The following is a 16,072-nucleotide window of genomic DNA, read 5'->3' on the forward strand; positions in this document are numbered from 1 at the left end:
TATTTATTTTCATCCACTATAATTTCTTAATACAATTTAATCCGCCTGACTGAGATTTACAAGGTGACCATAGCTTGCTTCAAGCCAACAATCTCCGTGGGATTGACCCTTACTCATGTAAGGTTTATTACTTGGACGACCCAGTGCACTTGCTGGTTAGTTGTACGAAGTTGTGAAACAGATATAAGATCATAAACGTGTGTATTGAGTTTTTAGCGCCGTTACCAAGGAATGGAATGGTCACAATTTCGCACACCAAGCACCAATTCACGTAAGTGAAACACCCCCAAGCCAATGGACAAGCAAAAGTTGCGAATAAAGTCAGTTTGGCCGTATTAAAATACTGACTACAAGACATAAAGGGAGCATGAGTGGACGAACTTTCTCAAGTCTTGTGGGTATATCGGCCCCCCCTACTCAATAATAGGAGAATCTCCTTTTCGACTTGCTTAAAGCATAGTGGCCATGAAACCTAAAGAAGTCAATGAAGAATCTCCAAGGGTTAGATTCTACGATAAGGTAGGAAACATTTGAGCTCAAAAGGAAGAACTTGACCTCCTCCCAGAAGTTCGAGAATAAACTCGGATAAAGGAGGAAGCCTTGAAGCAAAGAATGGTCATAAGGTACAACAAGAAAGTCGTCAAAGGCTTCGCCACGAACGACCTCATGCCGATCCCAAATGACATTAGAACACAGAAGTCTGGTGAAGAAAAGTTGGCTGCAAACTGAAAAGGATTTTATAAGATCACTGAGGTCCTAGAAAAGGGTTACCACAAAATGTCTGACCTGAAGGGGAACGATCTTCCAAGGTCGTGGCACGCATGTAACTTAAAATGCTACTACAGTTAGAAAGCGAGTCTTGCTCCTTGGTGTACTCTTTTTTCCGACTTCATGATTTTTTCCTGAGAAGAATTTTTCTAGAGGGGGTTTTAATGAGGTACCATAACAAGGGTTAAGGGCTAAATACAAAACTCTTAGAAGCAACAAAACTTACGTAAATAATTCTTTATTAACGATAGTTCATTTTTCATAAAATTTTCCATTCAGTTGCACTATTTTAAGCTTGAAAATTCGCAAAAATCATTGGCTGACCTAGATGGTTGGCAAGATGAAGCGACGGAATACAAATTAGTGTAAGAAGTTATGTAAGCAGATCGTGGTCCGACCTCATTACAATCTAAAGAGTTGGGCCTAAAACGAAATACAAAAGTAACTTATTAAAACCGACTACTTAAAGTTGGAGCACAATCAATTAAGGGAAATAGCATTAACCTTATAAACGAAAGGTTCAACATAACAGCCGAGTTACTTTGGCCGACGTCTTAAGGGACTTAACAAAATTAGAAGTAAAAGTTGTCAAGTGACTAAAAACTCATTAAGTCATAGAGAACTAAACTACAAGGTGATTTAACAATCATTCATATTAAAAGCTACTACTATAGGGAGAAGAAGTTCTTAAAATAGCAAAATAAAAAAGAAAAAAATTGTTCCAACTACAACTATTACAAAACCAAATTGTTAGTATTTTTCAGGTTGTACAAAGGAGGTCAGGAGAATTTCTAGCTGAGAAGGAGTAGACTCATCGTCCACTCGAGGAGCTCCTTCAGCTTGGACTTCAGAAGCCTTTGGATCGAGCATAGGGGTATCCTCCTCATCTTCTGGTGCAGAGACAATCTTCCCATTCAACATAATGTTGTTATGGCTAACGGGAGAGGTCTACCTCAGGTGCTATAACTGGGAACTGGGCCTTCAAATTTTCAGCCTGCTCGTCCATTTCCTGAGCTATAGTGTCTTCCAAATCTGCATACTTCTCCCTTGACTTGGCAACCTCATCCACTAAGTCCAACTTCTCCCCAAGGACCCTGGCAGAGCTTTTTTCAGCTTTTTTTTTCAAGCCCTCCACCATGGCACAGGTGGTCTCGGATTGTTTAACCCTCTCCCGAGCCCTGGCAAGGTCGGAAACAAGTGCCTCCTTTTCACCCCTCCAACTCCTTTTTAGACTCCCTCAAGGATGCCACTTCAGCTTGAAGGTTGGCCAGAGTGTGCTGAGTGGTACTAAGGGGAGCCTTCTCTAACTCTCTCAACATAGCAAATGCTACCCCAGTTATCCAAATTCTACCTCGGGCAAGTACTTGAAGATGGTTCTTTATGGAAACATCATCCACACTAATGAAGCTGTGTGGAAGGATGTATTCTCATAGAAATCTATACCATCAAAACTAGTTTCATAAATGCTTCCTGACTTAAAAGTCTTACATTTTTTAGGATTAGGCTCGGGAGGAGGAGGTGTGGAGGGAATTACTTAATTATCAGAGTTTGAAGGAGGAGTGAGAGGAGGAGGAGTTGGATCAGGAGTAACTTTGGGGGAGGTCGAGGCACTCGAGTCTGATTTGAAAAGAGAAGGAAGGTTGCCTAACTCGCCGATTTCTTTTAACTGGATAGTACGAGCAACAACATTCTTGTTGGCAGTCCAAAGAGTTTTCGTGCCAGTCGACTTAAGAACCGTTTTTTCTGTACAGCATCAAAGTCGGGTTATGACAAGCTAGTAAAATAATCAACAAAATGCATCTACAAAGTTAAAAGGAAATTCTACCTAGCTCGAATGTTATTTGTCTTGGATTTTCTAAAAATTTCTTCGTATCCAAGTAAGGAGCTCGGCCTCAACACTCCTGAAATAAGGTGACTATAATATCCTCAACCTCATCCAAGTCATCCAAGTCGTACTTAACAACTACAGGATTCTCCTCCCAATAAAACTAAAAATAGGCTCATCCCTCGCATTTAGAAAGAAAGATCAGACACTTTCAACAGATTGGATCTTAAAAAAATTACTTTTTGAAGTCATGAAAAGAATAATAAAAAATAGCAAAGACTTCCTCCCTTGAACAGCTCGGAAGGAAACTCAGCCCTGTTTCTTAGAGCTAAAGGGTTTTGTAAAAACAAAAAAGTAAAAGAAAACTTTAACAGAAGGACGGACGTCAAATTTCTGACAAAAAAGTTGATAAATTTTGAGAAAACTCCAAGAATTGGGATGAAGCTGGAAAATGGCAACATTACAGATCCTAAGGACCTTGGATTCAAAGTCAGAGAAAGGAAGGCTAACTCCCAACTTTGTGAAAAAAAAATCATACACATATATAAAATGACGTTCTGACTTATCAAGTCGGAGAAAATAAACCATCTCTTTTGGGTCAGTAACCACCAAATCATATTTTCTCTCATCCTCTCGACTCAAACATAACCTATGATACATACGAAAGGTCTCGGCATACTTTTTATTAATATCAGGGATGGGAGTGAGAATAGATATATCTACCTAGGTCAGGTCGGACAGAACTTTAGAAGACATATTGTGAATTACTGAACAAGACATAAAAGCTATACCTATAAATAAAATAAAGGGAGATTCATCACGACAAGTTGGACAAAACAAAAGCATTCGAACAAAATTGCAAAAGGTCGGGTCGTCTTCATCAAACACAAAAGAAAGTTACAACCTCTCGTATGCCAAACAAACAAATCACGTTATCAAGTGTGAAAATGACGTCATCTTCAAAAACTCAAAAAGACACCATTTAAAGGCAACATAGAATAGAACCCCCCACACTCATATTCTCAGCGGCAGCAACAAAAGTTCAAAGTCAAGAAAGAAGCAAAGTTTTTGAAACTTCACTTTTCAAAGTAAACAAAGAAACACTGCCAAAGCCAACAAAAACAATAAAGCAAAAGCATCACTTAGAGTGTAAAAGCAGAAACAAAAATTCCAAAGGAATAAAACGCTAACCTTGATGGAATGCAAAGCAGGAAAAGGACACTTGAACAGCAATACATGGATGATCCAAGAACCTCTAATGAACAAAGAAAAATTTTCAAGCAGAAATTCAAATCTTGAAATGAAAAAGGAGTTATGGAGAAACCTGAGAGAAAACAAAGAGCGCAAACGTTTCAGGAAGGAGCAAAAAGAGGAAAGAAAAAGGAGTTTGGATATTTATAAGGCACTAGGAGCAAAAGAGTAATTTCACACCTTCTCATTTATGGCGCACGGTTATCAAGGTAACTGTAGGGTAACGTGTGCAGTACTACGAAAAGATGCAACGTTTTGAATTTTTGAAAAATACTTCGTGCACCCGACTTACCTAAAATAGGCGACATACCCGACATGGCGTGACCACATCCCAAAGATTAGGCAAATCTACGAATGCTCGAGTCTGACCTCGTAAAACTCGGACTTAAACAAAGACACTGTTCATACCCTGGCCAAAAGATAAAGCCAGGCTCAACAAATAAATGCCCAACACAGAAATCCGTCTTCACTACACCTACCCGACCTCAAAGAGGTCAGATGCAACGACAACAACGCAGCTCTACTTATATGAATAAGTAACTAACTCCTAAGATATCTCTCATTTATCTAAAATGGAAATCTCAATAACTTTCCTAGAAAAATGGAACGGCTAACCACCATCAAAGGTGGAACTACACTAAAAGGTGGTTATCTATTCTACTATAAATACATTGATATTCCTCAAGTATGTTCAGGACGCAATCTACTAAAAATCTGTTTTAAACCCTTGCTAATTTAATCATCGAAGTTTCTTGCAGGTACACCCTCACCTCCTCACAAAAAACTCGGACGGCGGTACCTCGATACTAAAAGAAGTCGAACACTGTCTCAAAAGGAGTTTGGACCTCACGTCTAGACCCAAATACAACCCAATTTCAAGTAACTCTCGAAACATATGTAATAACTAGAGTATTTACGTACAAAATATTTAGCATTTTTGCCATATATAAAATCATAAATCCTGTCACTTTCACAATTTTATTTCAAATAACATTTATGGTTGTCAATGTACTTTAAAGAATAGTCACAAAATATATTCACTTTAAAGAATTTATATCAATAATCAAAATTAAAAAGGGCGTGTCAATACTCAATAGACACACATCAAAATATTTATAGTAGATTTTTAAACAATTATTTTAGATATTTTCAGGTTAGCCAAAGAATAGACGACACTACTTTAAAAATGGAATGGAAACTTTTCAAAAAATTAAGACACAAAATAAGAAATGTTAGATAGCGCGCACATCATGTAAAAAGGTAAACAAAATTAAAATATGTGTGAACCATATATTGATTATTGTTACTATTACCATTGTTACTGCCCTCGGTTTCATCACCATTTGTTGTCTCTGCTGAAAGATTCTCGGTATTATATTGAATGTGGCAACCCTGAAGTTGTACCCTTGCGGACGTGGAACCGGTGCACAATGTGTTTGATGAAATGTAAGGAGGAAGAGAGTTCACACATCTGAAACAATCTTCTATGGCAATGTCCTCTCTGCATTGGAAAAGGCCGGAGACAACGGCGCTTTCGTCTAAAGCGAGTTCCTTGGTTCTAAAGAACTTGGACTGGGAAGACTGGGCAATGAGTTGGTTGAACAGAGAAGTGAGTGTTTGTGAATAAGACCGAGGTGATAACAATAATTGATTATTATTGTTGTTGAATGAGGTTCTGTTTGAACAGGTTTTGTAGACTAGTGTGCTGTAATGGGAAGATGATCTTGAAGAAAATGGGAGAAGCAAGAAATTGAGGAACAGGATGATGAAGATGGTTGAACGGGAAAGATCCATATTTGGGAGATGGGTTATTGTTTAATGTTGAGACATTGACATTGGAGATAACAATCGGTGAAAATTCATTAGGTTGGGTTGATATATATTATATACATATATGTAGATATAGATAGATATTAATATTATTTTATGGAAATGATGATGGTGGCCATGAGGAGTTGGGTTTTGGTGTGCTTTTTTCTTTCCTAATCCTATCTACCGAATGATCTAGCAGAAAGTGAACTATAGCAATTAGCAATACGTGAAATTAAAGTGTATGAGAGGTATTGTATTTTGGCCGTTTGGGCATGCTAATGAAAAGTTGCATATAATAAAGTCAAAAAAGCTAATCCTAATCCAATCCTATGCTAGCTTTACCTTTAATTTAACTATAGTAAATGTGTACTAAAATTAATCACTAAAATCTATTATTAATATAAAATATATATTAAAATATAAAATATATATTAAAAATGAATTAAACAATTTTTTTTTTAAATTTAACAGGAATGGGAATAGGAATTTATGCCATGTAGTTATAGTTAATAATATGAAATTTGTTGAATTTTGACATCAATTTCACCTTTGCAAGAAAACTTTTGGATCACCCGTTTTAACCCTTATTAATTAATTAGCAGAATACAGCCAATTATTGTATAAGATTAACAATCAACAAGCCATCCTAACAAATCTTGTTTACATGGTTTAGACATTATTCTCTTTACCTAGCTTGAACAACACTAATAAACCTAAACTTTATTGGTGCTTTAATTTGAGAGATCAGTACTATATTTGTTCTAGATACTGCTCAAATAACACGAATAAAAAAGCTCCATATATCAAATATGATTTCAACAGAAGAACCGCCGTAATAATGAGGCTTAATTATCCGAGAATCCGATAACAAGAAATTGAATGCGAAAAACTTGTAACGGCTAAAAGTCGTTAAGGTCGGAAAACGGCTCTATGAAAGGGTAATGTATTTGAAATGTACAAGAAGGATTGAAGGAAGGCATAATAAGAAAAAAGTAAGTATCTTCCACAAAAAATTCTTATATTTGAGACACATTCGGAACACCTTGAAGCAGTCCGAACATTTAGCTCCATCTGTAGGGAATCCTGAGCTGTGAAGAACCATGGTTGATCAGGGCCTAGAATCGAATTTGAACACTACTAGAAAACTGCTTATTACAAATAGATTTGATCTTTATTATAGACGGATTTTTAGTTATCGACGAATTTTGTCTATTAGTAAAAGTCTCATCGAAAATTATTTACTTGACAGATTTTTTTCTGTTACTGACAGATTTTTTTTGGTAATCATCCCTTCCATTTCGCTAAAAACGTTATATTTTCCAACAGATTTTCTTTCAATAACTAGCATCAAACTTTTCGACAGATTTTTTGTCGGTAATTAGAGCTTGGAAAAACATTCACAACTCTGAGTACAGATGGATTTTTCGTCTGTAAATCCGTCAGTACGGTAAAATATATTTTTTTTTTAGATTTTTCCATTGCAAAATAAACCTTATTTCTTACAAAAGAAATATAATTTTAATAAAAAAAATTCATCATTCGAACATTTATAGTATTTAAAAAAATAAACAAGTTCATTGTATTATCAAACTAGAAAAAAAGTACTATAAACATGCAAGTCAATTCAAAACATAAATAAAATGTATTGATAAATCAACTATAATCTTCAGTGTATTGTTCAACCATACTAAAAAAATATTAGCTATAATCCTCAGTGTTACTTCATCCTCATTATCATCATAGTTCTCAGCTATTATCAGCTATAATAATTTCTTCATATACTTCCTTTAATCACAGAAAATAGAAGACAAATTGACATATTCAAATACGTTCAAATGAGTGATAAAAGTTCTATAAGATTAGTAATCATACATAGCAAAATCAAGAGTACTAAGAATACTTGTTATAATTGATGTCAATTAGCATAAGAAGAATGCTTCACCAATAGCTAAATTTGGAATCACAACAGCATCAACTTAAATGAAAAACTCAATTTCAATATCCTGATTAAATGGCTCATTTGAAGAATATGAATGCAAAGTCATGAAAAATCTTCATTGAATTCAAGAACTCATGAGGCGATTAACATGCACGAAATGTAATTTTAGGAGAGAAACTAATCTATGAGATACACAGTGAGATAAAGAGTGTCTAGTCCCAATATGTTTTCCTCAGAAACCTGAAAAAGGAATATTGGAAGGAGTAAAAACACAATTTGGCTTATGTAATACAAAGAAAAACTTTTCATTCCTTTTCTTTTTCTCATGAATGTGTTAAGTTACATGCCTAAAATCTCCATTGTACTCATAAAATCTCTATGATATTTTCACATTCTATAATACTAGTATCTTTAGCTACACTTTACAGTCCAACATTGTATTATATGAGAAAAATTAAATTATGCAAACTTCTACAAGCCAATCAACCAGTACCTTGCGTATACTTTGAGTAATGTTGTGCTACTTTGTGTCCATAAAGTTAGGGCTTGGCCTTCTTGCAAGTTGGAAAATAAAAATATATTAGACAAACAAGTTCAAGACAATAAATATATAAGAAAAGCATACGATATGATAGAATAGTTATGCTAATTTTTCCAGTTATACAAAATTATTAGAATCCAGGAAACTCACAATGTTATAAGACTCATAATGTCGATTATAAAGTTTATAACTATCTTCTTCTTATTGAGAGCAAGCTTTCTAAGGGTGATAGAGGCAATAAGATGCATAGTTCCTAGAAGCTGGTACAAAAATAGGTACAAAGTTCATTTTGATACACAATTCACTATCTTTTTGTGATTACATTTCAAGTATTCCTTTAGAAATTTTGGTATGCAATGTACAGACAAATGAGAACACAAAGGTAATTAGTAATGATCATAAAGCAGAAGAGTGCTGCATATGGTGGCATGAAATTTATAACACAAACCTCATAAACTCGCAAGGTGTTATAGATATTAGCAGCATAGAGGTTGCACAATTGAGGATCTTCGTTATCATATCTATGTTAGCAATCTCTGGATCCCTTATTGCAATTGGAAAAGGGCTACATTTCTTGGCTGCAAAAATTTCAAAGTATTGCATGTCAGTGATACAGGAATTTACAATCTCCGCGAAACTACTAGCAAGTGCACCGGATTGCATCAAATAATACCACAATGAGTGGGTTATCGTTTCCACGAGGATTAAGGAATTAAGCAAGCAATAATTGATTGAGTATTCTGGTTAGACATTCATAATTTGATGATGAATAATTGACAATAGAAACATGTAAGGTAAATGACTTGAGCAAGAAATAAATAGAAGCAACAAATGATGTGAAATTAAATGACAGAAATCTAAATTGCTGGAAATTTAAATTGCAAGAATGGTAAATTGCAAGAATGTAAAGAGAACAATGTAAATGAATCATCAAATTAAAGAAATTTTAAAGTAAAGGAAGAAGAGAATAGTGTGGGAAGATCATTGGGGATTAGAGATATTGAATTCTCTGGATCAACTAGTTTTCATCTCAACTTCAATCATGCAATCATTGATCCCTTGGCCAATCATAAGTGATTGAATTCCAATTCCTTGGTAATTCAATCTCTCATGAGAAGAGATGAAGCTTGTGCTCTGATTTAGAGTCACACAATTTTATGAATCTAGATGTTGGTTGATTAAACGTCATGTATCAAACCCGAATTTAGAATTACAAGATTTGGGAGAAAGAGCTTCAAACTTGGTTTCATGAATTCACTTTTCCAAGTGATCATACCGATTTAGATTGAAACTCTTTTCCAAGAGATTTGAATCATTGGAATGATGAATGAAGACTCTCTCTAAAGAAGCAAATGAAAGATAAATTGAGGATGAAGATTAAATCACATTTGATCCATTGAAATACAATAGAGCTCCTTTTCCTAATGAAAAAGGAATTAGCCACTCATGACTTACAAAATATGAAAGAAGTAATAATGAAGTGGAAAGTAAAAGAAGTTAAAAGAAGTGGAAGGAGAAGTCCGGAGAGAAGTTCCCCAATGAGGCTCTCTTATCCTCTACTTATAGCCTATTACAAATGCAAAATGAAATTCAAATTACAAGTAAATGCAAATTTAAACTAACTATTCACAAATGATCTTCCTTGCTTCATTTAAGTCATGAGCCTTGTCAATTGTTGTGATGGTTGTGGGCTTCATGAAGTGAGCTTGATGAGAAATTATTGTATCATTTAGTTTATCAAATTAAGCATCCAATGTAGCATGCAATACACTTGATTTATGCACCAAAATTAGGCTTAAAAGCGTGGCTTAAGGAAGTGTGCTTAAGGGCTGTGTTGGAGACATTTTGCATAGGTGTAATGACACAAATTTAAGCCTTACTTCACAACAATTCTTTGAAGGCGTCTCTAGAGAAGGACGCTTCATTGTGATGCCACATTGGTGGTGTTGGAGGCGCGTTGCTTGTGGCCAATTTGAGCTCCATGGAATTAGATCTTCTTGGCATTGAAAGCGCCAATCTTGAAGGGGAAAGTGCTGTCTAAGATGCCAAAAAAATGTATCAATTTGAGCTTCAGTGGGTGGCATTTGAAACGCCCATTTAGAGGAGGGAAAATGGTATTTGGGATGCCCAAAATTTGAAGTAAAAGATGGCGTCTTAGATGCCACAATGGAGATGAAGGAGTTGGCATCTTGGACGCCACTATGGAGTCCCTTGGAGATGCTTTGTTTGGCATCTAAGACTTCATGTTTTGGGCATTGGAGCCAAAAACTTAATGTGGAATTTATAATCCACAAAACACCGGCAAGTGCACCAGGTCGAATCAAGTAATACCTTAGGTGAGTGATGAGGGTCAATCCCACGAGGATTAATGGCTTAAGCAAGCAAAATCAACCGATTATCTAGTCAAACTAGAACATTAGGGTTTTGAAAGCCTTTGAACATAAACAGCAATTAAACGAAACAAAACAGAAGCAAACATTGAGTGTGAAAAAGATGTAAAATTTAGAAAGTTAAGGTTTCAGAGATATTAGAATATCTGGATTAACACTTTTCACTTTCTACTCTAATTATGCAACGATTCTTTTATGGCAAATCATCAGTAATTAAAACCCCAATCTCTTGGTGATTCAATTTTTCTTTAATCTAATCAAATGCTAATTCCTTAGTCACCTAATTAAGATAAAAGGTAAGCACGTCACTGATTTATTAAACCACACAATTCAAAAGAACTTAACCCAGTTGATTTTATGTCACTTATCAATCCAGTTTCAAAACTTAAGAATGATGAGAAACGGTTTTCAAGCTTAATTCAATTAATCAACTTTTTCAAGAGATTAAAAAAATTCAGGTCAGAGAAGAATTGTTTCCCAACACATTCAAACCCTTTTAGATGAAGAACGAAAATATTTTCTTTAGAAGAAATCAATTGCACAAATTAGAGGTAGAAAAGTTATTGCGTTAATCCATAGAACTAATAGAGCTCCTAACATTAACCGAGGAGAATCAGAAACTCATATTTGTCCTTAAAATCCTTAACAAAATAAAACTTCAAAGTGCCGAAGAAGATGAGCGAGATCCCTTTTGGAGAGTCTCCCTTTACATTAAATGCTAACCCTAATTTCAAATTCAAATTCAAATTAAAATAGAATCAAAACTAAAATAAAATCAAATCTATCTAATTAATGATTTTCTCTAGCATAACTTCCAACCTTTATCTCCTTGCAATCTTCAATTAATGCTTGTAATCAATGGGCTTGTGATTATTTTCCAGAAGGTTGAAAAATTGGAGAAGAGTTGATCTTGAATTGAAATCCTGGGAGGTGCATTAAAGAAGGTTGAAAAATTGGAGAAGAGTTGATCTTGAATTGAAATCCTGGGAGGTGCATTAAAGCCCAAGTAGTACATGGCTTGTGCCACGTTATACATGAGGCATGTTTTGGCTTTGAAATGCATTCTTTGTTGGGTTCATGACAATGTAAACTAGGCTACGTTGTACGTGAGCCAGTTCCTTCAATTCGGCCTTTTGATATGCCCTAGCATTGTACGTGGTGAATTCCACGCACTACACAAAAACCAACTTGCGCGTATGCATGCGTCATGTATACGCGTGAATTTCCAAAAATCTCTTGTTGAGCATACGCCTGCGATATGCGTACGCGTGACTACTACATTGAACACCCCTTAGCTTATGCTTGCTAAGAGTGCTTCTGAAGGCTTCACGTGCTTTGGTTGCATGAGAAGTTATGTGAGACTCATGTCAACTATAGAGTATTATATATCATTGGAAAGCTCTTGAAGTTAGCTTTCTAACGCCGTTAAAATGAAGTTATTTGAATCTTTGTATCTCAAGCTATGCTTATTTAAAGGTGAAGAGGTCAGGCAGCCAGCAGCTCACGTACTACGTTACTTTCGCCACATTGTACGTGAACTGGGAGTCATGCATATGCATAGGGCATGCATACGTGTGACGTCCCTTTTTTCCTCCTTTTTGTACTTGGCTTAGAATGATGATTTGCACCCTCAGATTCAGTGTTCACTATAGACTATTATATATTGTTGGAAAGCTCTAGAAGTTAGCTTTCTAATGGCACTAGAATTACTTCATTTGAAACTTTATAGCTTAAGGTATTCTTTTTGGAGTGTAAAGATGTCAGGTTTGACAGCTTCCACCAATTCTCTTTGCACTTGTCTTCAACTTTTGGTTCCTACTTATGCTTTTGCTTCTCTTTTTCTTCAGTCTTCACCATTTCTCTTCTAAATTCTTCTGTAACTGATGAATGCACACTAACTCAAAGTATTGCTTAATTAATCATTAAATCACTATCTATCTTGTAATAATTCTAAGTTTATTAGTGAGAATTCTAAGAGAAAAATACTAAAGATGCGCACGCATTACAATATCAAACTTAAAAATCTTGTTTGTACTCAAACAAACAAAGAATCATGGCTTAATTTAAATACCATAACCTTATGATCAGGGATAAAGGATTGCAACCTAAATAAGTTTGGTTAACTGTTTCACTTATTCACAATTCAACACAATTGCTCATGATTTTTCAAAGCTTCTATCCGGATTATAGGTCTTAGAGAAGGGATCATTATGCGGCTTATCTATGAAATGTACTTGCTCTGGAGACGAATATCCACACTCCTTGCTCTCACCTTGAAATAGCCCATTACTCACACTATAGGCATTCCCTTGAGAACTCACTACTGACACTTGTATTCCTCCTAGGTGTTGAGTAATTGCATTTTTTTGTTGAGACAAGACTTTATTCTGAGTCAAAATGGTATCTAAAGCTCCTAGGGTTTAGCACTAGATTTGGCAGTAATTTCAGAAGAAAAGTATAGACTATTATATATCGTTGGAAAGATCCTGAATTTGAGACTTTCTACACCAAAAATATTCTTTTAAACATACCTTCCGCGCGTGGATGGCGGCTCAAGATCAGCCTCATGAAAACCTTATATTCCCTGAGGAGGTTCTACCACGTGGAAAAATTGGCTTTCCAACGCCATTAAAACGGCATCAATTGGACCTCTATAGCTCAAGTTATGCTCGTTAGAATGCAAGGAGGTCAGGGTTGACAACATCTTCTTTCTTTCTTTGTTTTTGCACAAAACTCTGCCAAATTCGCCCGAATTTCACCTGAAATCATAAAAATACCAAAACAAATCAAAGTAGCATCCAAAGAGGGTTTTTTCACTGAAATATAATAAAATTTAATAATTTATAACTAAAAAGAACTAGAAAATGAAGAGAAAAAGGATACAAGATGCTCACGCATCACAATACCAAACTTAAACTGTTGCTTGTCCTCAGGCAACCAAAGCAATATAGGACCAAGAAGAGAAAATGCCTAAGACTCGAGTGTTCATTTAAGCTCAGATCTAGTCACTGAGTGGGGCTAATGACACTATAATCCTGAATAAGTTTGGCATCTCACTATCCTTTGAAGTTTAGAAGCATTGGTATCCTTCAGAACTAGAACTCGGATGATATTATAGATTTTTTTATTTAGACTCTAATTGATTCTTGAACACAACTTTTGTCTTTTCTTTCCTTTGGTGCTTTGCACCTTGAGTATAGTCATGATTATAAGTGTTTTGTCTTCAGTTTAACTTCAAACAAGAACACCACAAGCACTTAATTGGGAAACTCCTTGAAGTCTAATTTTTCTTTCTATTTCTCCAAGACAATGGTGCTTAGAGCGATAGGCATACTCTGTAATAGCAATTGGTCACGACTCTAAGTATTCAGTCTCAAGGGTTACTGAAGGTTGTGGTAGGCTTAGAGAAGGGGGGTTGAATATATGCCTTCCTTTTTGGTTGCTGTTATTACCCTTTTAAGCAAACTTTCAATTCTGATTTTGTTTGTACTCAGCAGCGGAAATTTATGAGACAATTTATTTTTGTCTCATGAATATCAGAAAACAGAATACAGCAGAGAAGAGAAAAGCTAACACCAGCATGTATCCTGGTTCGGTTGCCTTGTGCTATGCAACCTACGTCCAGTCTCCTCCACAACTATGGAAGAATTTTCACTATAGTTAACAGTATTACATACACCAATTTCACAGGATTAACCCAATCCTTTCACGCTCAAGTTCTAACCTAACTTGACATTGGCTATGCTAATACCTAACTATTCACTCTTAGTGCTTACCCAACTAAGAAAGGGATACCTTACAGGTACAAGATACAAGATATAGACATACCTAAAGAAATCAGAAAATAACTCTAGGCTTTTCTCTCAAGTGTATCACTCAGCCTTTTTCCACTCATGGCTTTTACTTGAGCTTTCTCACAATGCCTTTTCTCACAAGAAATTATAGAAAGATAAACATAGAAAAGTACATCACAATCTGTAAAACATGAAGGAGATTGACTTCATCAATAGCCTCTTCGCTATATGCAAAACCAGATTTGCAAACCTCAGATTGACTTCTTCAGTATTGACCGAATGCTTCTTTGAAAGAAATCATTATCCAAGTAGAGGAACTTCTTTACAGAACACAACTCTCAAACTCTGGTTTTCTCTCCTTGGTTCTGAATGAGCACAAAGTCTTCTTTTATCTCCTTGCATGTTGCTGGGTTCTTCTTCCAAGATCAACAACACCTTGAGCCTTGAGCTTCACCAACCCACAGATTCACTTTTCCACATTAAACCTTAGAATAGATACTTTGATTCTGACTTCCTCATCTTGACCGAAAGCCATAAAGTAGCAACCACAAGAGTCTTTCAATGGTCAACTTGATCTGAGCCCTTGAACACCAACTTGGTCCTCAAGACTTGTTTGAGACCGTGGATTTACAGCAGAGAGGAACAAAAATTCTCTTTTCCATATAGCTCAAAATGGAGATACAGGGAGTTGAAGATGAAGAAAAAAAAGTGTGTTGCATGCAAGAGGAAATGGATTACCTTGAGCTTTCTGATATTTTCTTGATATGGGTGATTAGACCTTACCCTTGTTTGCTTAACCTTCTCTTTCCTTCTTCTTTCATGACTAGCTTAGTGACTAAGCTCTCTTTCTTACTTTTTCTAAGTTCAGTGATTTGACTAAGACAGAGAGGAAAGGAACGTTGCTTTGGAAGCAATGAGAAAGAGTGATGACTTCAATCTTGTATGAGAAGCTTGGTGTGATCCACTTGAATTGATGGACACGGGCTTGGATCAAGTTTTATTTGCATGGCCCGTTTTGATTTTTTAGCTTTGTTTCCTCATGGGCTTTGTTTATTTATTGATCCACCAACCTTGTTTCATTTTCCATTTCATTTGGGCTGTAGTATTGCAACAATAAATAATTAGCTTCATATAATTATAAACAATTAACATTTAATTATTTATTTGCCCAATTAAATAATGTTTGTCATCACTAATTAATTTAGTTAATTTCTTAACTCAACAATCTCCCCCTTGATGACAAATATGATTTAAGCAATAATCAAAAGGAAATGAATTTGAGTAAGGTTTAGAAACTCCCTTTGATTTTTGTCACTTGATTTTGAGTTACTCCCCCTTTCTTTTTCAAGAGTAGCTCCCCCTGGATTTATGCTTTCCTCTTTGTTCCTGTTTTACATTGTACTTAAAGAGAACACAATAGAAACTATACACATTTATCTTGCCTAAGGGATATCAAGCTAATATCAGCAGCAAAAAGATTCAACATGTGAAAGCAGTTTTTAATGCAGCAATCTGACAAAAATCCTGAAAGAAATACTAGAAGCTGTAGCAATGCCAAAAAAATTCCTAGGACACATTTACCATCCTATTGCTATTACTCCCCCTTTTGTCATCAAGGGCAGACAATAAGCATGATCAACAAAAATAATGTCTGGAATCCTGCAGAAAAGAGTCAGTTCACAGTGCAAAGTACAAACTGAACTACCAAAGGTGCAACAGGATTTAGAGTTACTACAGTCATCCAAAATAAAA

General features: G+C 35.5%; 1 protein-coding gene across 1 annotated transcript in view; it reads right to left on the reverse strand.

The window, feature by feature from the left end:
• LOC112779803 (plasmodesmata-located protein 3) overlaps positions 1–5,724 on the reverse strand; it is a 39,247-nt gene extending 33,523 nt beyond the window's left edge. Inside the window, exon 1 of the mRNA XM_025824151.3 lies at positions 5,158–5,724. Within this exon, the coding sequence (XP_025679936.1) occupies positions 5,158–5,638 (481 nt within the window). The 5' untranslated portion in view covers positions 5,639–5,724. The remainder of the gene's footprint in view (positions 1–5,157) is intronic.
• Between the last annotated feature and the right edge of the window lie 10,348 nt (positions 5,725–16,072).

This window comes from Arachis hypogaea, chromosome 19 (genome assembly GCF_003086295.3).
Source record: "Arachis hypogaea cultivar Tifrunner chromosome 19, arahy.Tifrunner.gnm2.J5K5, whole genome shotgun sequence".
Taxonomy (NCBI): Eukaryota; Viridiplantae; Streptophyta; class Magnoliopsida; order Fabales; family Fabaceae; genus Arachis; species Arachis hypogaea.